This window comes from Epinephelus lanceolatus, chromosome 18 (assembly GCF_041903045.1).
Source record: "Epinephelus lanceolatus isolate andai-2023 chromosome 18, ASM4190304v1, whole genome shotgun sequence".
Classification (NCBI taxonomy): Eukaryota; Metazoa; Chordata; class Actinopteri; order Perciformes; family Serranidae; genus Epinephelus; species Epinephelus lanceolatus.
This window is the reverse complement of record NC_135751.1, coordinates 2,683,961-2,710,000: the sequence shown is the minus strand read 5'-3', so window position 1 is coordinate 2,710,000 and position 26,040 is coordinate 2,683,961. Positions and strand designations below refer to the sequence as shown.

The following is a 26,040-nucleotide window of genomic DNA, read 5'->3' as shown; positions in this document are numbered from 1 at the left end:
GCTCCCTGTGGCCGTGGACAGCCCCCAGAGGTGGCTTTTTCCTTGCCTCGGGTCTCGGTGCTAGGCCATGTCTCTTTAGTGATAGCTTGTGTGTGTGTGTGTGTGTGTGTGTGTGTGTGTGTGTGTGTGTGCGCGCGTGCATGTGTATATGTATATTTATGTATCTCTATGTGGGGTGGGAGGGTTGGGTTTTCTCTTTTCTTTTTGTTTTCAGTTTTGGATCTTTGTTGTTTTTAACCTCTGTGAGGCACTTTGTGTTACTGTTGTATGAAAAGTGCCATATAAATAAAGTTGATTTGATTTGATTTGATTTTGATTTGATGTGATATTCTGAAAAACGATATGGGCCTTTATACAGGCTTCATTTGGACACGGCCACTTTGCTTGACACAGGCCTCAGGACTTCAGTATCAGAGGTAACATCACTACTATTGGGTGCTACATCAAAATCTGAAAGTCTTTCCCCTTTCATTTCATAGAGTAACTCTCTTAATTTGTCCACTCTCCGTTGTGTTTACCAGTTTATTTGCAGGGTTTTTAATTAATTGTTGTCCTTCCTGGTCTAGTGAAAACAACTTTAATGGCCAAGCTCCAGGGCTTTGAGTTCTGGAAGAAGACCCTGAAAGGAGCACGCTTTGTGGTGGCACCCATGGTGGACCAGAGCGAGCTGGCTTGGCGCCTGCTGAGTCGCCGACATGGTGCTCAGCTCTGCTACACCCCCATGCTGCATGCCCAGGTGTTTGTTCGCGATGCCAACTACAGGAGAGAAAACCTCTACAATGAGGTGTGTGAAGAGGACAGACCTCTCATCACACAGGTGAGGTCATCTCCATGTTGGTAATGATGGTTGACTGGAACATTTCCAGGCATGTTGATTTTCCTGTGCAGTCGCCACGGGCTGGTCACCAGGTGCTTTATGTATTTGTTCTTACAAAACATTGTTCCTCATATAATTCCAGTAAATCACAGTGTTGCATTCCCTCTGTGTCAGTTTTGTGCCAATGATCCAGAGGTATTCCTTCAGGCGGCCCTGTTGGCCCAGGACTACTGCGATGCCATTGACCTCAACCTGGGCTGTCCACAAATGATCGCTAAGAGAGGTACACACACTTCTGACAGGAATTAAGCCCCAAATTCTGACTTAGGTGACGCCCAGTGGTTGTATCAGGAATACACTAGCCTCTTTTAGACAGCCTCTTCAAGGCAGGAATTTCACACCTTTATGCCACTAGGCTTGGGCAATTGGACGAGTATATCGCCAATCGCCCATTGGCTGAGTCCATCACGGTTGGTTTCATTTTTGGCGATTTTTTTGGGCGATTTTTGTCATTCTATTTTGCTAAATTAATGGTCTGTCTCCACAGAATTCAACTCGGTACATATAGTCCATAATTACTATGTAGAGCACAATTCAAAGTGTGTGCGTATTGGAACTGGCAGCTTAACACTGATTTCCGACGAGTCTTTCACAAAACACGTCACTGATGGCGGAGCTGAAAGTTACGGCTGGGGTCCACCGGGCACGTCAGCGGTGCGACACGTCTGCAGTGCGAGTCCTGTAGCAGCTCGCCCCCCTGTTAATCAATTACAGCGGCTCCACTGGCAACGGGAGCGGCGCGACAACCCCCGTCTGCCGCGCGACAACTCTGTATTTTAGGATGCTTTTCTATTTTTGTCGCACTACGCTCCCAGTAGATAAAAACTACATGAAATAGTGTGCTAAACGAGCACAATGTGTTTTTAAATGAATAAACCATTATCAGAGGTGATATGTGATGATTTTTTTTTCATGCATTTACCCATGTTTATCTGTGACATTGTGTAAATGTCCGTGGCGGACATTTGAAAGCGAGTAGATGACAAACAGTACAGTAAACTTGTAGATAACTCAAATATATGTAATAACTGGAAAATGCTGTAACTATCATGGCTCAGCAAACGGTAAACAAGACGCTTGACGTGACGCTTACATTTGCAGCCGGTGGAACCCGGCCATAACGTTAATTCATAAACCATATTTGAGAACTACATCAAAAAAGATGTGCAGTTGTGCACCCCGATCGTTATAGTAGGACAGGTATGTTATCCCTATCTCCCACCTGTTTGCTGATTTAGAGGCTGTGAGCGAATGCGTCCTTCTGCAGTCGTCAGACTCTTTTTAAAATGGTGTCGAACAGTTGTTTTCAGCCCATCTTTACAGCTTATTACTCAGCAAAGATCTCAAGGTGATTTTTTTTTTTTTTTTTTTTTATGAATAAGACTATAGCCTATAGGCTGTATGTTTCAGTAAAATTTCAATTCGGTAATTTTGACATTAAAGACCACAGTCAGACAGTAAGGCGCAGGTAAATTTATTGAAACAGAATCAACAGTTGGTCGGTCCACAAAAGTTACACAGTAACAGTAGCCTATGATAACAAATAAGTAAATATAAACGAAGGACATTGGAAAAATAAAGTGCAAAAATCACACAATCACATAAAATAATGATGTCCACTCCCTTTGCACTGTCTTTATAATAATGCTGTTGTGGACGTGGCAAAAAAAACTTAAGCTGTTATAGCTGTTCTAAAAGCCTCTCGTAGGCTTATTGCTTGAATAAATAAATACAAATAATAATAAATATAGGCTAAACGAAGAACAATGGAAAAATAAAGTGCAAAAATCACATAAAATAATAAAGTCCCTTTGCACTGTCTTTAACTCAAAAACACAGTGTTTTACATGTTTTTGGAGAGGAAAACAAGCATGTTAACCTTATCTGGCTTAAGCAAAGTGCGCATATGGTTAACAATGTTACCAGCCGTGCTAAACACCCTCTCTGATGGCGTGCTTGTTGCCGGTATGCACAGATATTTCTGTGCCATGTTGGACATGAGTGGGCTCGCAAAGCACGCTGCATTTTTTTGCTGCATTCATGTGGTGTCGGGAGATCCGAGTTGTTTTTCTGACATGAGGTGGCGTTCATGTGAATTATCCCATTCTGAAAGTCATTTTTCGATTCTTTCCAACATCACATGAATGCAACATCCCCCCTCTTTTTTTTTTTTCTCCGCCACACACACAACTGCCAAATATATTGGCAGCTGCTGGTTGATGGGCTGACGGTGGCCGGTTGGAAATTTTTAACATATCGCCCAACCCTATATGCCACCTCACTGTGCTGTATAAAAGGTACAACTGCGGAATAGGGTGACAGAGTGGTTACAGCTTTAAAACGACTGTGGAGGTAGTAACAATGCCAAATAATGTCTGCATAAATGTGCCAGCCAGCAGTACTGGATCATGTGAGGCTAGGTTGTGATGTTTTAAGTACGTGTTAAGTGTGTGACCCATCGCTGGACATTTAAAAAGTAGCTGATAGCAGTTGGCAGCTAACTTAAAGAAGAAGAACAGCAGCAGAAAATGTCCACAAATTGACCCTTTGCTAAGCCCTGCCCCTTTGTGATCGTCCGACAAGCTGTCGGAGTAAGCATGGAGCCCACACTGTAACTAACTGCACTCCCTGAAAAAATATTATCATATTTTTGGAAAACTGAAACAGTGATTCCAGAGAGAAGCAGACAGAGGGGTCTACAGTCTGTGTTTGAAGGATATATCGAGGATGTCAAACTGACTCAGCAGCAACAACAGGTTAAAAAGACAAAGATAGTTAGAAGCTAAAGCTGAACTATAGGCTACAGATCACAGTGTTAAAGTGAACCACCACATCACTGCTGATCGCCACACAAGACAATGAATATAAAGGCAAACTTCACCGATATTGAACCAGCTGTGTGACATCACAGTGTGTGCAGATGAACGGTGTTTGGCTTCGCCCCCATGCTGCTGCCAGCAACCGGACCTCCGCCACCGGACAAGCCGGGATCTCCGGGGGAAGTCAAACAACATTCATCTGTGCACAATGCAATGACACACAGCTGGTTGAATATCAACAAAGTTTCCCTGCTTCCCTTCACTGGTTCCTGTACAGCAGGGTCAGTCTTTGTTTCACTGTTATAATCATTAAAAAGCAAAAGCAAAAGCAGCATGTGTATACATTCAGTAGGCTATATCTTCAGTAGCTAACGTGAGCTAACCCTACACTTTTCAGGGTTTGATTTTGGTTTTGAAACAGGCAAGAAACGTAAATCTCTTTCCTACCTCTCCAGGTAATGAGTATCATTAATACATGACGTGCCCCAGGCACAACATTTAGCTCCAAATCCACAAAACCAGCCTGAAAATGAAGGAAATCTGAAACAACTGCATTAGAGTTAATGGAGCACGGGTATGTTGTTGTCGGACCCTGGTCTGAGCCGTCCCGATGCTACATTATGATTGGCCAGTCCGCATCCGGGGGCGGGACTTAGCAAAGGGTCAAGCTCCTTACCCTCCGAACAGAGGACAAGGTCTGCCGCCAGATAACATGGACAGTAGATGATTGTTATGGACTTGTTATGACACTGTTATTGTTCAGAAAGTGCTGCTGATGCGTATGTTGTATGTCATGCTAGAGGCTGACACTATTGTGTCACATGTCACGCTTCTTTTGCTTCTGGGATGTCTGCATGCTGTCTAAAATCACTCACCAATGCCGCAGTCGTTTGGTTCTATGTAAAAATGCAAAAAGCGACATGAAGTAGGGACTTCATAGTGGCCCTATAGTGTGATCTCTGTGTTATCAGTAGCCCTTTTTACACAGAGATCACACTATAGTGGCCCTATAGTGTGATCTCTGTGTAAAAAGGGCTACTGATAACAACCTTGCTGTGAAATCAGAACTAACCTGTCTTGATGTTTGTTCCTAAGGGCACTATGGAGTTTTCCTACAAGACGAGTGGGAGCTGTTAGAGAAAATGGGTAGGTCTGTATTTAACTCACTGTAGGACTCTGATCTCTGTCAAAATGTAATTTCTAGAGAAGATCCAATTTCTTGCACCAGTGTAATGCCACTTGAGCACAAATCACCACAGTCACCCATCATTTCCCTCTTATTTTACAGTCAGGTTAGCCAATGAAAAGCTCTCAGTGCCCATCACATGCAAGATCCGTGTGTTCGAGGAGGTGGAAAAGACAGTCTGCTATGCTCAGATGCTGGAGAGAGCTGGGTGTCAGGTGTGATCAATATTTAATCAAACAGAGATTGATTAACTGATATGGATCTTATTTTAATGTTCAGATTGTTTACTTATATTCATTCATTCATTTCCGTAACCGCTTATCCTCTAGAGGGTTGTGTGGGGGCTGGAGCTTATCCCAGCTGACATTGGACGAGAGAGGGTACACAGGACAGGTTGCCAGACTTTCGCAGGGCTAACACATTGAGACAGACAACCATTCACACTCACATTCCCCCTACGGTCAATTTATCCCCAACCTGCATGTCTTTGGACTGTGGGAGGAATACATGAGTACCCGGAGAAAACCCACACTGACACACACAGAAGGGCTCCCTCCTGGGTTCAAACCAGGAACCCTCCTGTTTTGAGGCAACAGTGCTAACCTCTAAACCACCGTGCCGCCATGTTTACTTATATTTATCTTTAAAATCTGCCTTTAATGCAGTTTCAAGAAGCAATAGAAAGGTGTTAAAAAGCCCTAAGTTTGTCTTTGTCAAATATCTTTCCAGCTGCTGACAGTGCATGGCAGAACCAAAGACCAGAAAGGAGCCATGACAGGTGTTGCTAACTGGGTGCACATCAGGGCCGTGCGGTGAGCTACCACCCCCTTTTTCTAACACTTCACATGTACTGTATTTAATCTATTTTAAAGCTAAATTGCAATGCACAATATTTATCATGATATGAAATATCCTGTAAAGTACTGTAGACTACTAACATACAAAATTATTACATGGTCTACAGTTACAATAAAATTTAATGGCCACTGTCAAAATAAAGAGGAAGAGCTGTTATAATAAAGATAAATAAATTCTCTTACAATAATGTTAAATACAGTATATTCGGTAGTTAAAAAAAAGTATACAAGATATAATTAAATAAATCAAAGCGGAACCACACTTATTTTGAACCATTAGGCTCATCTCAGGCAGGGAGTGTTGATGTTTTTACCATGACCTTGAAGCTTCTGGTCAACAGTTGCTGTTAGCAGTTAGCACAAAACTTAAGTTGAGGTCTGGAAAACCACTCAAACTTTCTGAGAGAGCTGCCTGTAGAATTGTTAGAAAGGCAAATCCAACCCCCTGTTTGAAAAGACCTGCAGAAAGATTTATCAGAGTCTGAACTGGTGGTGCACTGTTCTACTGTGCAGCGGCATCTGTACAAATTTGACCTTCATGGAAAAGTCATCAGAAGAAGACCTTTCCATTGTCCTTACCACAAAACTCACCATCACAAGTTTGCAAAAGAACATCTAAACAAGTCTGAGACTCTTTGGAAACAAGTCCTGTAGACTAATGAAGTTAAATAGTACTTTTTGGACGCAATGAGCAAAGGGATGTTTGCAAAAAAAAAGGATGCAGAATTTAATGAAAAAAACACCCGTCCAACTGTTAAACACGTGTGTGGATCGATCATGCTTTGAGCTTGTGCTGCAGCAAATTTCCAGCAAATTCTGGAAGCAAATATCACACCATCTCTAATAAAAGAGAGGATGGCTTCTGCAGCAGGACAATGATCCTAAACTCGAAATCCACAATGGACTACCTCAAGAGGCACAAGCTGAAGGTTTTTTCCATAGCCCTCACAGTCCCCTGACCTTAACTTCATTATAGACCTCAAAAGAGCAGTGCATGCAAGGTGGCCCAAGAATCTCACAGAACTAGAAGCCTTTTGCAGGAAGGATGGGTGAAAATCCCCCAAACAAGAACTGAAAGACTCTAAAGCCTACTTTACACTACATGGTTTAAGTGACCCAATTCTGATTTTTTTTCCTCTCAAGTGGCACAGATCGCATGTATAACATGAACGTGTGAACAGGAAAAAAAACGCATGATATCGGATATTGTCAGATCAGATTCAGGCCTCCTTCATATGTGGAAATATATTGGATATGAATCAGATATCTGCCAATAGCTCTGTAATCTAAACAGACAGATCGGATATTTCCTGGCAATCCACATCGTACGTCATGAATAATGCGACGACAGCGCATTGTGATGACGTGTTCATGAGCGAGGGAAAGGAAGGAAAGCCGAATAAATCGCATGTTAATCAAAAACTATGAACCAAAAAAGCACAATCTATCCCGAGTGAGACAAACTGCTTGATCCCCCTCTCCAGTGTACCAGCAGAGAACCTGCAGAACCCAATCAGCGAAAAAACACACCGGGCTACACAGCCTCTCTACCTGAGCAGCTGAAGCTGCAGCTCGCACCCTCAACACACAGACTGTGCTTCCTCATGCCAGCCAAAGGTGTGCGCAACTGTAAGAAATAAATATGTGAGGTGTACGCTGCTTTTCTATCTTTTTTTATTTTTCTTTCTTTTTTTCTGTCAGCGACATACACTCCTAAGGCAGGACGGGTTGTTTTTATTGACTGAGTTGATTATTAAGCCATAGTGATGCGCGGATCGGCTCTGATAGCACCCAAATCAGCATGTACCTATCAATCATCCAGCCGCACCCATCTGCAGCTGCACGGACATTTCCACCGCTCTGTGTAGGCTAAGTTACCTTTTAAATTATGTGGAGCAGTGCCAGCTTTCCAGGTGATTTATTCTTTAACGATTAACTTCAAATATTTAAATTTAGTCCTTAAAATTGCTTTCAGTAATGTAAATATTTCCATGCGCGCAGTAATGTCACTGTAGCAAATACCGTGGGACGTTTACACAGTGGTCAAGAGTGCTGGACCGGAAGTGTCGCACAAAAAAACGGAAGCTGGCTGCGTTCTGTTTTGCGTCTGTGTCTCTGTGAAAAATAAGGTGAATAGAACATGTAAATAGCAGTCAGGAAAAATCGGATATAGGCAACAAATCGGAATTGGGCATCAAGACATGGTAGTGTAAAGGCAGCCTTAGCTGATTACAAAAAGCATTTAGAAGCTGTGATACTTGCCAACGGGGGTGTTACTAAGTACTGACCATGCAGGGTGCCCAAACTTTTGCTTCAGGCCCTTATCGTTTTTTGAAACTGTGAAAGATTGAAATTAAAAAAATATATATTAAAAGAAAAATTGTAGAATTGTGTCATCTTTAAATTTGCCTTTTGGAGATCTGGTCATCTTTCACTTGCTTAGCTATTTACAATAAATTAAATTTGGAGGTGCCCAAACTTTTGCATGCAACTGTCTTGGCCACCCCTACTTTAGGTTATAACCACATGACTGGCAGTTCTTGGTGTTTGAAAACAAGGTATGTTCAGTAACTGTTTGGTGTGTTTTTGCTGCAGGAAGGCAGTCAGTATTCCAGTGTTTGCAAATGGCAACATTCAGCACCTGAGTGATGTGGAGCGCTGCATTCAGGAGACAGGAGTGCAGGGAGTAATGAGTGCAGGTTAATGATGCAGGCTTACAGTGGCTCATTACAAACTGTTTTTGCTATTTCAGTGGTATTAATGGATGATATGTAATGTACATTAATGCTCAGGGTATGGATTGTTTCAAAACTCATTTCAGTGTTCATCTCTATTATTTGTAGAGGGGAACCTTCACAATCCAGCACTGTTTGAAGGACGCAGCCCCCCGGTGTGGGAGATGGCTGAGGAATATCTTGAGGTGGTGAAGCAGCATCCCCCCTGCACTTTATCCTATGTTCGAGCCCACCTCTTCAAGCTCTGGCATCACACGTATGTCTCTTTGGCTGGGTTTGATGCATATACCTTACACCTGCAATAAAAGATAACTGTCTCTATGCTATTAGTCAAAGAAAGATAAGGCAGTCCTCATCCTTGAATGCTTAAAACATGAAATATTTCCAATTATATTCCCCCTCTCTCAGTTCAATTCATTTCAGTTAAATTCAATTCAGCAGGTTTCATTGGCATAACGTGTGTATCATAGGTGTGCTGTATACAGGGCTCCAGACTTAACTTGTTTAGTGGGAGCACTGTAGTCCCTAACTGAAACTTTTAGGAGCACAAGCAGAAAATTTAGGGGCACACCTTAAATCATATTGCAATGCAATTATTCACTTTTTTGTCATTTTAATTGTATTATAAACTATATGTAGTCTACTGTATATTAACATTGGACTGTTTCAATTATTGAAGTAATTAGCATCACAGAGACTTGTGGTCAGTGAGATGTGAGGATTGTTAAAATAACATCTGTACAGATGTGAAGCCCTGACTATATCAATCAATCATCAATCAATCAATCAATCAATCAATCAATTATTTATAAAGCCCAATATCACAAATCACAATTTGCCTCACGGGTCTTTACAGCATACAACATCCCTCTGTCCTTAGGACCCTCACAGTGGATAAGGAAAAAGTCCCCCCAAAAAAACCTTTAACGGGGGAAAAAAACGGTAGAAACCTCAGGAAGAGCAACTGAGGAGGGATCCCTCTTCCAGGACGGACAGACGTGCAATAGATGTCGTACAAAACAGATCAGCATAATAATAACAGTAATCCGTATAACACAATGAGACAGAGACAGAGACAGAGAGAGGTACAGGACAGACGGCAATGACAGTAGCTTACAACAACATTAATGAAAGCAATAATATTATAGTTATAATTCTGGCTATTTTGGTACAATATGTTGAAAGTATATATTAATATCTGATAGTGTACATATGTGACAATAATCATATGTGTATATTAACAGTAGAAGTATGACTAATGATAACAGCAGCAGCAGGAGGCATCTGGCAGGACCACGGCAGTAGCACAGCCACACACATCACACTAACCAGGCACCGCTGTGATATAAGTTAACCTGCGAGACATTGGAGCACAAAGGCTCCAGAGAAGAAGCCAAGTTAGCAAGATGCAGTAACAGGACATGAGAGGAGAGAGAGAGAGAGAGAGAGAGAGAGAGAGAGACAGAAGGTGCCCGGTGTATTATAGGAGGTCCCCCGGCAGACTAGGCCTAAGTCTCTGTCTCTCTCTCTGTCTCTCTGTCTCTGTCTCTCTTTCTGTCTCATTGTGTCATATGGATTACTGTTAATTTATTATGCTGATCTGTTCTGTGCGACATCTATTGCACGTCTGCCCGTCCTGGAAGAGGGATCCTTCCTCAGTTGCTCTTCCTGAGGTTTCTACCGTTCTTTTTCCCCGTTAAAGGGTTTTTTGGGGGGAGTTTTCCTTATCCGCTGTGAGGGTCCTAAGGACAGAGGGATGTCATATGCTGTAAAGCCCTGTGAGGCAAATTGTGATCTGTGATATTGGGCTTTATAAATTAAATTGAAATAAATTGAAATTGTAGTCAGCCTAACTAGGGGCTGGTACAAGGCAAGCCTGAGCCGGCCCTAACTATAAGCTTTATGAAAGAGGAAAGTCTTAAGTCTAGTCTTAAATGTGGAGACAGTGTCTGCCTCCCGGACCACAACAGGAAGATGATTCCACAGGAGAGTGAGCCTGATAGCTGAAGGCTCTGGCTCCTGATCTACTTTTGGAGACTTTAGGGACCACAAGTAACCCTGCATTCTCAGAGCGCAGTGTTCTGGTGTGATAATATGGCACTATGAGCTCTCTAAGATATGACGGAGCCTGACCATTTAGAGCTTTATAAGTTAACAGTAGGATTTTAAATTCAATTCTGGATTTTACAGGGAGCCAGTGCAGAGAAGCTAAAACAGGAGAAATATGATCTCGTTTCTTAGTTCCTGTTAGTACACATGCCGCAGCATTGTGAATTAGCTGGAGAGTTTTTAAAGACTTACTAGAGCTACCTGATAATAGGGAGTTACAGTAATCCAGCCTTGAGGTAACAAAAGGGTGGACCAATTTTTCTGCATCTTTTCGGACCAGGATAGGCCTAATTTTCGCAATGTTAGGCAGATGCAAAAATGCAGTCCGTGAGGTTTGTTTTAAATGAGAATTAAAAGACAAATCTTGATCAAATATTACTCCGAGGTTTCTTACGGTAGTGCTAGAGGCCAGAGCAATGCCATCTAGAGAAACTATGTCATCAGATAAAGAGTCTCTGAGTTGTTTGGGGCCAAGAACAATAACTTCAGTTTTGTCTGAATTTAACATCAGGAAATTGGTGCTCATCCAGGTTTTTATGTCTTTAAGGCAGTTATGAAGTTTAATTAATTGATTACTTTCTTCTGGCTTCATCAATAAATACAACTGTGTATCATCTGCATAACAATGGAAATTTACAGAGTGATTTCTAATGATTTTACCTAAAGGAAGCATATATAGAGTAAATAGGATTGGTCTGAGCACAGAATCTTGCGGAACTCCAAAACAAACTTTAGGACGTAAGGATGATTCATCATGAACGTGAACAAATTGAAAACGATTGGATAAATAAGATTTAAACCAGCTTAGTGCAGAACCTTTTAGGCCCATTAAGTGTTCCAGTCTCTGTAGCAGAATTTGATGGTCAGTTGTGTCAAATGCTGCACTAAGATCTAATAAAACAAGTACAGAGATGAGTCCTTTGTCTGAAGCAATCAGAAGACCATTTGTAATTTTAACTAGTGCTGTCTCAGTGCTATGATGCACTCTAAATCCTGACTGAAATGCCTCAAATAAATTATTATCATGGAGAAAATCACACAGCTGGTCTGCGACTACTTTCTCAAGGATCTTTGACAGAAAGGGAAGATTAGATATTGGTCATTAGTTGGCTAACACCTCTGGATCCAGGGTGGGCTTTTTTAGAAGAGGTTTAATTACAGCTAGCTTAAAAGACTGTGGTACATAGCCTGTTAATAAAGATATATTGATCATGTCTAATAAGTGAGTGTCAACTAAAGGTAAGACTTCCTTAAGTAGCCTAGTTGGGATGGGATCTAAGAGACACGTTGATGATTTAGATATATATATCTGACTGATCTTTAATGAAAGCTGTTGTCTTGTATTTTTTTCCTCTGACAATATTAACCTTACAGTCAGACACAATTTAGTTAACCTGTGTAGCTGAGGGGACAGGTCTGACAAACTCATATGAGGCTGATTTACATGAGAATTCATGTAAAATGGAGGTTGAACTATGAACATAAATTACAGAAAGCCTGTAAAGTATTTCAGTAAATTAATCTCATAATTAAAACAAATGGAGACTGAGAACAAACTGATATCTCCCTCTCCCCTCTCCACACACATACATGCACACACCTCACCTCCTGATGCTTTCCTTATAGGTCAGTTAAACAGGATAGTTTTATACAGTCTATGGCAGCAACAGTCATGTTTACAACAACAAAGTCACTATTTAAAACCCAGTAATATCTCACTGGAATATAAATATTCCTCCTGACACCACAATACTGAGTGAAGAAAGTCATGTTATCTCAGCATGAAGACAAACATCAGTATGAGTCATTCATCCTGCTCTCTGTCCCTCCTCTACTGAGGACACTCACTGTCTGCAGGTCGGCTGCCTCAAGTACATCTTCAGATAAAGTATTAGCCTACATACAGACAGCTTTCATTTTAGTTTGTCTTTAACACTTTGCTGTTAGCCTCGCGAGCGCGATGTGCTTGTGTCGACCGCGATCGTAAATCATAGTGGTGAATGAGAGAATCATATTTCAAGACAGAGCGGGTTGAAATATGGCTTTCTATATGCTGATCATATGTATCGATAAAGTATTGGCTTGGCTGGCAGAGATTTCGCATCGCATTTACTTACAGTAACAAGCGTAGTTCTTATCAACTAGAGTGATCTTTAAGTTATATATTCCCTTCATCTGCACCACGGCCTCTCTGCTGTTGTCTGACTTCACTCTATTGAGTTGAGTTGAGTGCCTTGGCAGACTTTGCAAGTGCAGAGGGTGGATATTTGGATTCAGCCTCCGACTTCACTGCAACTTGTTGTCACCACCTCCTGCTGCAGCTGCCTGCTCTCGTCCACTTTCCAGGCGAGGCACAGTTCATCTCAAACAAGCCTACTGATGAGTGTAGGTGACGTGATCCTCGCAGTTAACTAATCACTCACTCTGGACTTTATCTGGACTTTCCCCCTCTCACGCACTTTGGCCAACACTGGCGGACTCGCTCTCTCGTTTTACAACATTTGTTCTGATGTCTTCATATGTGCTAGCAGGAAATGTTGCTCTGTCTCCACCTGTCTCTGTCTCTCTCTCTCACACCTTCCGTGTGTGTGTGTTTGTGTGTCTGTGTGTGTGCGTGCGCTGTGAGAAGGAGGTCAGCCCTGACAAGCAGAGAGCAGGTTCATGCCAGGCTCGAATCAAACCCACCACTGGTGATGTACGCATCGTCTCATTTGATGTTACCCAATAAGAATCCAGAATGTCATCGCAGTTTTTTTTCTCAATAGACGCAGGTGTCAAAGCCGTGTTGACAGGAAAGAGGCAGAGGAGAAAACCGCAAAATCACCTGGGGCGGTGTGGGCGGGGCATCAAGGCCACTGTGGCCTTAGGGCAGATATTTTTTTCAAGGGCACAGAGCCAAATTAGGAGGGCACTGCCATGGCCCTTGTGAAATTCCTGCCCTGCTAGGCACTGTTCATCAACTTATATGACATATATGTGAGTATGACAGCAGCATTAGTTGAACTTTTCTACAGCAGCGAGTAAAACGGTCTGGAGGGCTATTAGCCGCTTGAAGTCTCTGCCTTGGCAGACTTTGCAAGTGCAGAGGGTGAATATTTGGATTCAGCCTCCGACTTCACTGCAACTTGTTGTCACCACCTCCTGCTGCAGCTGCCTGCTCTCGTCCACTTTCCAGGCGAGGCACAGTTCATCTCAAACAAGCCTACTGATGAGTGTAGGTGACGTGATCCTCGCAGTTAACTAACAACTCACTCTGGACTTAATCTGGACTTTCCCCCTCTCACACACTTTTGCCAACACTGGCGGACTCGCTCCCTCGTTTTACAACATTTGTTCTGATGTCTTCATATGTGCTACATTGTAGCAGGAAATGTTGATCTGTCTCCACCTGTCTGTGTCTCTCTCTCTCTCACACCTTCCGTGTGTGTGTGTGTGTGTGTGTGTGTGTGTGTGTGTGTGTAGGCTACAGATCCACCAGGACCTGAGAGAAGACTTGGCCAAGGTGAAGACCCTTGAGGGTTTGGCTGGTGTCAGCCACCAGCTTAAGCTGCGCTGCCAGGTAAAAGCTCACAGTAGCTTTAACAATGTTCAGCAGTACCGGAGGGAGGTAAAACAAAAGCAGGAAAACTTAGAAGTTTTCAAGAGAATGAAAAATCACTCCAGTTGATATCAACAATGCAATGCTCAAGCAACAAGTAGAGTCATATTCTAAGTTAATAAGTAGGATTATTAATCAGCTGTTGCTATTTGTGTAGCATCAGACATTACTGTGACTCATTTCCACGTGGTATTAACATGCAGTCTATCTGCTACATTATCCTGATCATGACATCTCATCACACGCCACTGCATTCACACATACAGGGTTTCCAGCAGCGTATCCTAGCCAAGGAAGCTATAAAAGAAGGGAAATTTCATGATGTCAGTGACAACATATGAATTTGGCATTGGAGCCAGAATTTGGTGCTACTTCTGTTGAAGTCAATAGGGCGGGCACGGCAAATCACACCATAACCAGGGCTGTATTTTTTTTTTTTTTTTTTTTTTCAATATAAAGGTTTAAAGATAAAACAGGGTTCAGCTGATGTTTCAGTGTGAGAGTGACATTCACCTAATATAGTAAACAAGCTAACTGTGGATGGATTGTAAATGTACAGTATCTCACATAAGTGAGTACACCCCTCCCATTTTTGCAAATATTTCATTATATCTCTTCATGGGACAACACTATAGAAATGACACTTTGATATAACTTAAAATAGTCAGTGTACAGCTTGTATAGTAGTATAGATTTACCTTCCTCTGAAAATTACTCAAAACACAGCCATCAACATCTAAACAGCTGGCAACATAAGTGAGTACACCCCACAGGGAACATGTCCAAATTGTGCCTAAAGTGTCAATATTTTGTGTGCCAACCATTATTATCTAGCACTGCCTTAACCCTTTTGGGCATGGAATTCACCAGAGCTCACAGGTTGCTTCAGGAATCCTCTCCCACTCCTCCATGATGACATCATGGAGCAGATGGATGTGAAGACACCTTGTGCTCCTCCACCTTCAGCTTGAGGATGGCCCACAGGTGCACAGGTGAGTTTAGGGCTGGATACATACTTGGCCAGTCCATCACCTTCACCTTCAGCTTCCTCAGCAAGGCAGTTGTCATCTACTAGGTGTGTTTTGGGTCATTATCATGTTGGAAAACTGCATTGCGGCTCAGTTTCCGAAGAGGAGCGATCATGCTCTGTTTGGAATTCATGTTTCCATAAATGAACTGAGCTCCCCAGAGCCGGCAGCACTCATGCAGCCCCAAACCATGATGCTGCCACCACTATACTTGACTGTAGGTAAGGGACAGTTGTCATGGTGCTCTTCACCAAGGTGCCACACATGCTGAAAGAGCACCAAGACAACTGTCCCTTGCCTACAGTCAAGTATAGTGGTGGCAGCAGCACTCATACAGCCCCAAACCATGATGCTGACACCACTATACTTGACTGTAAGCAAGGGACAGTTGTCTTGGTGTCTCTGTCTCTCTCTCACACCTTCCGTGTGTGTGCGTGTCTGTGTTTGTGTGTCTGTGTGTGCGTGCGCTGTGAGAAGGAGGTCAGCCCTGACAAGCAGAGAGCAGGTTCATGCCAGGCTCGAATCAAACCCACCACTGGTGATGTACGCATCGTCTCATTTGATGTTACCCAATAAGAATCCAGAATGTCATCGCAGTTTTTTCCTCAATAGACGCATGTGTCAAAGCTGTGTTGACAGGAAAGAGGCAGAGGAGAAAACCGCAAAATCACCTGGAGCGGTGCGGGCGGGGCATCAAGGCCGCTGTGGCCTTAGGGCAGATATTTTTTTCAAGGGCACAGAGCCAAATTAGGAGGGCACTGCCATGGCCCTCGTGGCCCTCGTGAAATTCCTGCCCTGGTAGGCACTGTTCATCAACTTATATGACATATGTGAATATGACAGCAGCATTAGTTGAACTTTTCTACAGTAGCGAGTAAAACGGTCTGGAGGGCTATTAGCCGCTTGAAGTCTCTGCCTTGGCAGACTTTGCAAGTGCAGAGGGTGAATATTTGGATTCAACCTCCGACTTCACTGCAACTTGTTGTCACCACCTCCTGCTGCAGCTACCTGCTCTCGTCCACTTTCCAGGCGAGGCACAGTTCATCTCAAACGAGCCTACTGATGAGTGTAGGTGACGTGATCCTCGCAGTTAACTAACAACTCACTCTGGACTTAATCTGGACTTTCCCCCTCTCACACACTTTTGCCAACTCTGGCGGACTCGCTCCCTCGTTTTACAACATTTGTTCTGATGTCTTCATATGTGCTACATTGTAGCAGGAAATGTTGATCTGTCTCCACCTGTCTGTGTCTCTCTCTCGCTCACACCTTCCGTGTGTGTGTGTGTGTAGGCTACAGATCCACCAGGACCTGATAGAAGACTTGGACAAGGTGAAGACCCTTGAGGGTCTGGCTAGTGTCAGCCACCAGCTTAAGCTGGCAGCATCATGGTTTGGAGCTGCATGAGTGCTGCTGCCACCACTATACTTGACTGTAGGCAAGGGACAGTTGTCTTGGTGCTCTTTCAGAATGTGTGGCACCTTGGTGAAGAGCACCATGACAACTGTCCCTTACCTACAGTCAAGTATAGTGGTGGCAACATCATGGTTTGGGGCTGCATGAGTGCTGCTGGCTCTGGGGAGCTCGGTTCATTTAGGGAAACATGAATTCCAAGCAGAGCATGATTGCCCCTCTTCAGAAACTGAGCCGCAATGCAGTTTTCCAACATGATAATGACCCAAAACACACCTAGAAGATGACAACTGCCTTGCTGAGGAAGCTGAAGGTAAAGGTGATGGACTGGCCAAGTATGTATCCAGCCCTAAACTCACCTGTGCACCTGTGGGGCATCCTCAAGCTGAAGGTGGAGGAGCACAAGGTGTCTTCACATCCATCTGCTCCATGATGTCATCATGGAGGAGTGGGAGAGGATTCCTGAAGCAACCTGTGAGCTCTGGTGAATTCCATGCCCAAAAGGGTTAAGGCAGTGCTAGATAATAATAATGGTTGGCACACAAAATATTGACACTTTAGACACAATTTGGACATGTTCCCTGTGGGGTGTACTCACTTATGTTGCCAGCTGTTTAGATGTTGATGGCTGTGGTTTGAGTAATTTTCAGAGGAAGGTAGATCTATACTACTATACAAGCTGTACACTGACTACTTTAAGTTATATCAAAGTGTCATTTCTATAGTGTCCCATGACAAGATATAGTGAAATATTTGCAAAAATGGGAGGAGTGTACTCACTTATGTGAGATACTGTATATAACAGGAACGGTAAATGATTGTTATTGTCATGTTAACGACATTGTAATTGTTTAGAAAGTGCTGCTGACGCCTATGATATGTGTCACACTAGAAGCCAGTGCTGTTATGTCACATTTCACACCTTTTTTGCTTTCATGATGCTGGTATGCTGTCTGAAATCACACACTGTAATGAAATGATGCTGCCGTTGTTTGATACTGTGTAACGCACACAGGAGGAGATAGCCAAAGGACAGGATAGGGAAGAGACAGAGGGTGGCCTGCCGTTTCCCCACTGGATCTGCCAGCCATATGTCAGACCAGCGTGAGTTACCACCCTTTGTTGGTTGAATTTTTCTCTAAGTAAACTTGTCATACAATTACCATACACCGTAGAGTCGACGTCAGCTCCACTGAAAAGTCTTTTACAAGTGTGGATAGTGAGCTTTGGCTGAGTATCACAGCAGACAGGAAAAATAAGGCATGAGAGACGGTATTTGGTAAACATTTTCAAATGGCAAATACTCCAGAGCTGAGCTCTGACTGACACCAGCAAATAATCCTGAGCACCAGTCAACAGGGACATAGTGATCTTACTGATTATGTCTTATAGGCCGAAGGAGCCAGTTGCAAATGGTAACAGCCAGGGCTCAGAGGTGAGGAAGACTGTTTGTCAGAAGAGAGCACTGGAGGACACTGATGGAACAGCTGACACACTCTCCAAAAATAAGCAGAAGAAGAGATCACGAAACCCCAACAAGAACTTCTGTCCCGAGCAGAAACGTCAGTCTAACCCGCCACCTTCATCTCAAACTGCTAACTGCCTCTTTGAAACAAGTCCAGTGTTTAAGTGTCTCTTCTCTCCTCCCACAGCCAAGTACATCAAATGTGAGCAGTGTGGGAACCCAAAGGTCAGCAGCTGGTGTACTTATATGTATCAGTCACTTTTCATCGCAGGTATCACAGATTTCCGCTCATTCAAGGAAATGGCTGTGCAGTGTTAATGAAAAAACAAGTTGTAAAGATTAACTTAGTAATTTAAGTAGTTCATCATGGTTAATCACATTTTTAGACACGTTTAAAATTCCATTATTTTGCATTTCAAAACTTTGAGGTAAAGCAATTCTTACCAGAGTGTTTTGATTGGTAATCAAGTGAATGCAAAGAAATTTACTCTATGATTTTGACTTTCAGATGTATGTCTTTCAAATCAGTGCTGCACTGCTACAACATTGTGGTCTGATATCATGATTTAGATGTAGGAGACAACTTAGTGTGTGCTTATTCTGTAAAATACAGTGTGTTTTTTTTTTCAAAGGGTTACACTGTTACTGTTGATAAAGTGCATTTAAATCTGATATTTCTTGATTATTCACTGACTTCCAGTGATTCCTGGTTTATGTGACAGTATTTGCACTTTTCAGGAGTTCCAGTTTAGTTGCTTCCTTTCATTTATACAGGTCCTGTATGTGTGAAACTACTGTTTCCAGCAATGGTAACCTTTATGACAGGTCACAACATGCCAACCTGAGGATGTTGTAGTAGTAGTAATAATAATAATAATAATAATAATAATAATAATAATGATGCATTTTATTTATAGGCGCCTTTCCGGACACTCAAGGTCACCTTACAAGACAGTAAAAAAAAACCCACAAGTAGCAATGTATCCATAGATCATAAAATCAAACAATTCAGTAATCTACAATAAAAGTTAATAAAATGACTAGACAAAATCGTAATTGTAAACACTAGGTATAAAGTAATCATAATAATAGCATCATCAATATGTGTGTCTCTATTAAATCAGAGTATGCCAGCTTGAATAGGTGTGTTTTCAGATGGGATCTGAAAGTGGAAAGGGAATATTGCGAATGTCAGAGGGGAGAGAGTTCCAGGGGTGGGGGGCAGAATGGCTGAAGGCTCTAGAACCCATAGTAGTCAAGCAGGCAGATGATGTGAGTGCAGAAGAGGATCTAAGAGTACAGAAGGGTGTGTAGATATGGAGGAGTTCAGGGAGGTATGAAGCATCGGCGTCGCCAGACAGATTTTACTGGGGCACGTGCCCCTGTATTGATCTGCAGTGCCCCAGTAAAAATTTCACCAGTAAAAAATTCACTTCGGACTTTTAACTCCACATAGCATACACGGTGCGGACATGGCTACTTAATATGGTAATTCGTTCAAGTGCTACTCCATTCACTCCTCGTACACAGTGCGCGCATGGCTACGGGCCCGAACAACACATAGTGCGTCCAAATTCACACCCGTTCTTCTCTATGGATTTTCTTCGCGACCGTGCGTCATAGCGAGAAGCCTATATATCACGCAAAACAGCAGAATTGTAGCTTTCTGACAAGACCAAGCACTTGTCGGTAGTCCAATGTTTTTACAGCGAAAAAAAAGGATAAATTTACACTAAAATGTTGTATAACAGAGCTTTCATACAGCTTTGCACACACATTACTCTTGGATTACTCGTGAATGCAGGCTCGCACAGAAATGCCACACATATCACATGAAAGTGCAGGAGCAGAGCTTTCCAGTGATACCACACATTGGTGCCACATCATTGTGCTGTCATCCCATCACGCTATAAATCCAGATTAATTGTCTACAAAACAAAAACCTGACGAATTTCTTTACAATCCATGATACAGATCTTGTTATCAGTCACTTCATATAGTGAGGAATATCGTATCTTACCATGTCTTAGGCTTGCGTGTGTTTCTCCCTGTCTATCCAAATTTGTAGTCCAGGTTTCAAGATGCAAATATCTCCATATTGTCCAGTTGACACTCCATCAAACTTTGTATGACAAAACTAGCCACTTCACCTTTGCGCAACCAGACAACTGTAGCCTAATTATGCATTCCTGACAGGGCAGTAGTCACCATATACATTGACGGGGACATGTGTCCCCCCCAATGCTCAAAATGTCCCCCCACTATATAACTGAAACTGAAAAACAAATATTATCTTGGAGGACATCATTGCACTTGATTGACTATTTTTCTGTTATCTTAGATGTAAATATTGCATGTTTCTTTCAGATAAAACACATTTTTGACTTGTGAATGAGTCAATGGAATTTCTTGCAATAATGAAAAAATACTGGCAATCATGTCCGTCTGGCACAAACCACATGTTTTGGACAACTGTGAAGTGACAGAATGTCCCACCATCATGGTTCTTATATTGTTTTGTCACCAGAAAAATGGCTAAAAATATCCGGTTTTGTCACCAGAAAAATGGCTAAAAATATCTGGTTTTGTCGCCCCAAATTTGATTTTGCAAGTGCACAAGTAGGCCAAATGCATCAGTTCATTCAGGTGGTTAATCAAAGATCCAGTCAACAACATAATCTGATCTGATTGTATATTTAAAGCACTATTTAAGCTTTTTTATTATAAATGAGTGCTAAAACATTTTTTGCTCGCGCGCCATACATTCTCTGTGCCCCAGCTGTGCCCCAGTACAGTCTTAAGTCTAGCCCCTGGTATGAAGAGGCTTGACTGTGAAGGGCCTTGAAGGTGAGAAGCAGAATCTTGAAATTTATGCGATATTTAACAGGAAGGCAGTGAAGTTGCTGGACCACAGCATCCACCGAGAGGGTTCTGATTATGATAGGGGCGGCTGAATTCTGGACCAACTTAAGTTTATGAAGACACTTGAGAAGAAGACCAAAGAGGACAGAATTGCAGTAATCAATACGGGATGTACCCAAAGAATAAACGAGGATGGCTGTGCTGTGAGGTGTAAGTGATTGTGAAGACGGTCAATGTTTCTTAGGTGAAAGTATGTAGACTGAGTGACATTATTGATGTTGGCCTCAAAGGACATTGTACTGTCAAGGATGACACCCAGACTCTTAACCTGAGGGGACGGATGGACTTTGTAGTTATCAATGGTTAGAGTGAAACTGCGGTTTAGCCAGAGTAGATTTGGTACCCACAAGGAGACCCTCAGTTTTATCACTGTTGAGTTTGAGGAAGTTGCATGAAAGCCAAGATTTAATATCCAGTAAGCAGTCAGAAAGGGGAGAGTGGAAGTAGGCCTAATGGACAGGTAGAGCTGGGTGGTATCGGCACAACAGTGGAATTGAATACCAAATTTTCTAAAGGTATGGCCAATAGGTAGAAGGTAAATGATGAATAGAAGGGGACAGAGCCCTGAGGAACACCACTAGTAACTGGGAAAGAGTTGGATCTGAATTTGCTGATTTGAACAAAATGAGTGCGGCGGGAGAGGTATGACTTAAACCAATTTAGACCAGTGCCAGTGGTAGCTAATCTTTCTAGGCAGATGTTATGTGAAATGGTATCGAAAGCTGCACTTAGATCCAGAAGAATGAGAATAGTTAAAAGCCCAGAGTCAGCTGCTATTAGGAGATCATTAGTGATTTTGACCAGAGCTGTCTGAGTGCTGTGGCAGGAGCAAAAACCAGACTGAAATTGTTCAAACAGATTGTTATGGCTAAGGTGAGTGTGGACCTGAGCTGCAACTGATCTTTCAAGTATTTTAGAGAGGAATGGTAAATTTGAAATTGGACATTAGTCGCTCAAATTGTTAGGATCTGCACCAGGTTTCTTTAGTACTGGAGTTATAGCAACAGTTTTGAGAGATGTGGGCACAAGCCCAGAGGGAAGGGAGGAATGAACAAGGAATGAAAGGGAAGGAAGACAGAGTTTAACTAGGTTAGTCGGAAGAGGGTCTAACAGGCAGGTAGATGATTTGGATTTATGAATCAGACCAGATATTACAGCAACAGACGGAAGTTTGAAACTAGATAGGGAATGCACGGGGGGAGCACATCCCCTTAACACATAATATACTCGCGTGGTGGTATGTCTGTGCTTTGCAGTTATACCTCCAAAACATTAGTAGTCCTAGTGTTCTAGTGTGCTAGTGGGCTTTCTGTGCTGTAATGGTAAAGTGCTGTATTTTGACTGATACAAATCACACTTAAAACACGCATTAAACATGGCTTAATTGTGACCATTTCAAACAAAGTACACAAATTGGCTTCATTATAACTTGCAAGGTTCCTCCACAAAAAACTTGTCTTTTGCTGGACACATTTTCCCCACAAATAGAACATGCTAACATTATTAGCACAAGCTTATGGCATTTTACATTGTATAAATTAGCCAAGTGGCTAGCTGAGGCCTTCCTCTGCTCATATGAAGCCAGGAACAACAACATTTAACAAAGGTGATGTTACAAATTATGGTTCAGTTCCAACTCAAAAGTTTCTTAAAAATTGTCTTACACTAGACATGTCGTCCTCATAAACCTATGACATTTTACATTGCATAAATTAGCCTAGCAGCTAGCAGGGGTTTTTTTCTATTGCATGAAGCCAAGCTATATCGCACAAAGAACTTAAAATGCAGGTCTGCTGTCAGTCGCTAGTTAACAATTCGGTCACTCCAAAGTAGTGCATTACTGGTAATGCATTTGCCCACTGACATCAGTCTGATTAGCTCCACCTGTGTGCTCAGCTTGTAGGTGGTAGCCCAAACTTGAAGTGTTTCGGTGATATTTTAATTCCATTTGACACGAGGTGCAGATTACTTTTGACTAGTCAACTGAGCCAATTGGGAGATTTTCAAAGTAAAAAGGGCCATTCTTTTCCATCACTGTGACAGCAGGAAGCAGCTGTGGCGGCTTGACTACAAGTAAGGGTGCATTGAAGAGACAAAACTAGCAGCACTGATTTTAAAAAGAAACAACCTTAATTGCAGACCTTAATCGCATCGAATTAATGCTGTCAGCCCTAGTTAAAACAATACCAACTGACATACAGTTATAGGTATCTACAGTGGTGGAAAAAAGTTTTCGGACACCCCATGCATTTGTGAAATATTACATTAAGAATCACTCTTAGGTCTTCAAGTGCAATTTCTTTTAGTACAGTCACAGCCAAAATACTAAATAAATCCTAAAAAAGCCATTAAAAACTTAAAATTGATTGGTTCCATAAAAATACATAAGAAATTTTGAGTATTGGGTCATTTTGGTACCAGTGATGAAGGTCGTTCTTTTTATTAAAAGACACAATTTTTGTTGCCAAGCTTTGTGTCTACATAAAGCCAGCACATTTGAAAGTTCTTCAGACACAAAAATGGCTAAAACAAGGAACGCAGGAAACACGCCTGAAGATAAAGATTCTCAGCCAGGAAGGATACAACTGCCGCCAGATAGCCAGGAAGTGCAGATGCAGTCTTTCAGCAGTTGGATACACTCTGCAGAAATACAGACGAACCAACAGCTTGGAAGACAAACCAAGATCTGGGCGTCCAAGGGTTTCTTCAGCAAGAAATGACCGCATCCTGATCCGCATGTGCAGGCAAAACCGCCGAATCACATCACAGGAGCTTCAGCAGCAGTGGTCAAGCCAAACTGGTGTCCAGTGTTCCACCTGCACTGTACGTGGCCAACTTTTAGATCATGGCTTAAGGTCCTACAAGGCTATCAAGAAGCCCCTGATCAATGAGAGACAGAGGTTAACCCGGCGTCGTTGGGCCCAGGCACACAAGAACTGGACAGCCAGGAATTGGAAGAAGATTTTGTGGTCAGATGAGTCCAGTTTCCAGCATTATCTTCCTCCTACTAATGTGAGGGTACGCAGAAGGCCAGGCGAAGCATTATCTCCAGCATGTACAGTACCTACTGTCAAGCATGGTGGAGGCAGTATCATGGTTTGAGGATGCATGAGTGCTGCTGGTGTTGGTCATCTCACTGTCTGTGATGGCACATTGAACTCTACCAAGTATTGTACCATTCTCGAAACCCACATGCTCCCTTCTGCGCGTGCACTGTTCCGTCGAGGTAAAAACTGGATGTTTCAACAAGATAATGCCCCTTGCCACACATTCAAGGCCAGTAGAACTTGGCTGCAGGAGCACAGTATCCAGGTCTTAGAGTGGCCAGCTCAATCCCCGGACATGAGCCCCATTGAAAATCTGTGGTGGATTATCAAAAGGTCTGTTTCAAAGCATAAACCAAAGAATTTAGAAGAATTAAAAGCAGTAATTCAAGAAGAATGGGACAAGATTACCCCTCAACAGTGTGAAAGGCTCGTGGGGAACATGCCAGCCAGGATTAGAGCTCCACTACGTGCCAATGGCAGGACTACTGAAAAATTAATTTGATGATGTGATGGTTTATTTATTTTTTTGTTCAGTTTTGAACACATTCTCTGTTATTTGTTGACTTTGATACCGACAATGTTGAGAACTGACATATTGAAACTGTCAAGAATTTAGTTTTGTTAGTTTTTCTTGTAAACAATAAACAAAAAAATATAATTTGTATGTTTGTATCTGTCTAATGCAGCCACACCTTTTGAAACACAAAAAAGATTTTTCCACAAATATTTCACGATAATATTTGAGATTGTGTAAAATTTTAAGGGTGTCCGAAAACTTTTTTCCACCACTGTATAAGGATGTCTTTTCTTTCTGCATGTGCTTCTTTCAAGGAATCAAAAAAGACAATCCCGATTCAGCCCCAGCAGCTGATATGGTTTCTTTTGCTCTGCAGGGAAATAAATGTGTCTTCAACCTGTGTCGAGGCTGCTGCAAGAAGAAGGCCTACAAGGAGGTGGCAGACTGTCCAAGTAGGTACATGCACAGATAACAGTCTGTGCTGATTATTTTATCACCAATATATCTGATACTAAGGGGGTTATCAAGGGAAAGTCATAATCGTAAGTCATTTTTCTAACATAATACTGCACACATTTTGCATGAATATCTAAAAAATCATAGAACATGATAATCAGTCAGTTTTCATCAACCACTGTTAGAGAAAACATTATCAGACGTAATGAAAATAATCCTGTCTTTGGGTGACAGGCCATGGGCTGAGGTTCAAGACCAAGGCAGAGAAACAGAAAGCTGAGGACAAGAGGAAGGAGGACGAGAGGAGGGTGGATGAGAGGACTGAGGTCTTGGCGACAGAGACAAAGAGAAGCAGCAGCTCTCCTCAGCCTATCCCATATCCAAGTACAGAGCTGCAGGTGCAGTCCAAGAACCAGCTTCCACTATGAGCAGGACTAAGGCTATCTCGACATGTCCGCCTAATCAAGGTCATTTCTCTTGTGATCAGAAAAGTTAACACCCTTGAAACATTTGATGTCAAAAAATAAAAAAAGGTCACACAACATCTCCGCCATCTTGGTCTTCATCAAGTGGTCTTACTGCTGTTTAGTTGAGTCCAAATGTTCATCACAGTAAGAATCTCTGCTGTCAGGCTGTTGTGTGGACCTGCTTTGATGTATTACACAAACTCCTGGGTTGTTTCAGGTGATTGAGAGAGATGCAATTGAAACTTGAGGTAACAAGGTTAGTGTGTGCATGTAGAGGTAGCGAAGGATTAGTCAGGACATACAGAATAAACAGCTGCTAAGTAACTTCAGCAGGGAAGAGACCGAAGTATGGATGGACACTGATCAGCACACCAAAACTGTGAAGTTACAGAACTATTTTTTATGTGGTGTGGAATTTCTTTTTGTATAATGGGACAAAAATTTTGCAACTAATTCTGTCATCTTTTATTTTTAAAGCCTCTGGAAACCCAAATCCACAATAGCCTTCTAACTATGTAATTTAGGGTCTTATGTACATAATATT

General features: G+C 42.3%; 1 protein-coding gene across 2 annotated transcripts in view; it reads left to right on the top strand.

The window, feature by feature from the left end:
- The window catches only part of dus1l (dihydrouridine synthase 1-like (S. cerevisiae)), a 54,293-nt gene extending 28,720 nt beyond the window's left edge, over positions 1-25,573 (top strand). The window contains exons 2-15 of one of the 2 annotated variants that reach the window (XM_033643898.2): positions 359-416; positions 567-817; positions 992-1,100; positions 4,792-4,842; positions 4,985-5,097; positions 5,612-5,694; positions 8,335-8,438; positions 8,583-8,730; positions 14,046-14,142; positions 17,638-17,726; positions 18,015-18,184; positions 18,275-18,312; positions 24,950-25,025; positions 25,264-25,573. In XM_033643898.2, coding sequence (XP_033499789.1) covers positions 581-817; positions 992-1,100; positions 4,792-4,842; positions 4,985-5,097; positions 5,612-5,694; positions 8,335-8,438; positions 8,583-8,730; positions 14,046-14,142; positions 17,638-17,726; positions 18,015-18,184; positions 18,275-18,312; positions 24,950-25,025; positions 25,264-25,457 — 1,509 coding nt within the window. In that variant the 5' untranslated portion in view covers positions 359-416; positions 567-580 and the 3' untranslated portion in view covers positions 25,458-25,573. The remainder of the gene's footprint in view (positions 1-358; positions 417-566; positions 818-991; positions 1,101-4,791; positions 4,843-4,984; positions 5,098-5,611; positions 5,695-8,334; positions 8,439-8,582; positions 8,731-14,045; positions 14,143-17,637; positions 17,727-18,014; positions 18,185-18,274; positions 18,313-24,949; positions 25,026-25,263) is intronic. The other variant, XM_033643897.2, reaches the window with a different exon arrangement.
- The last annotated feature ends 467 nt before the right edge of the window (positions 25,574-26,040 follow it).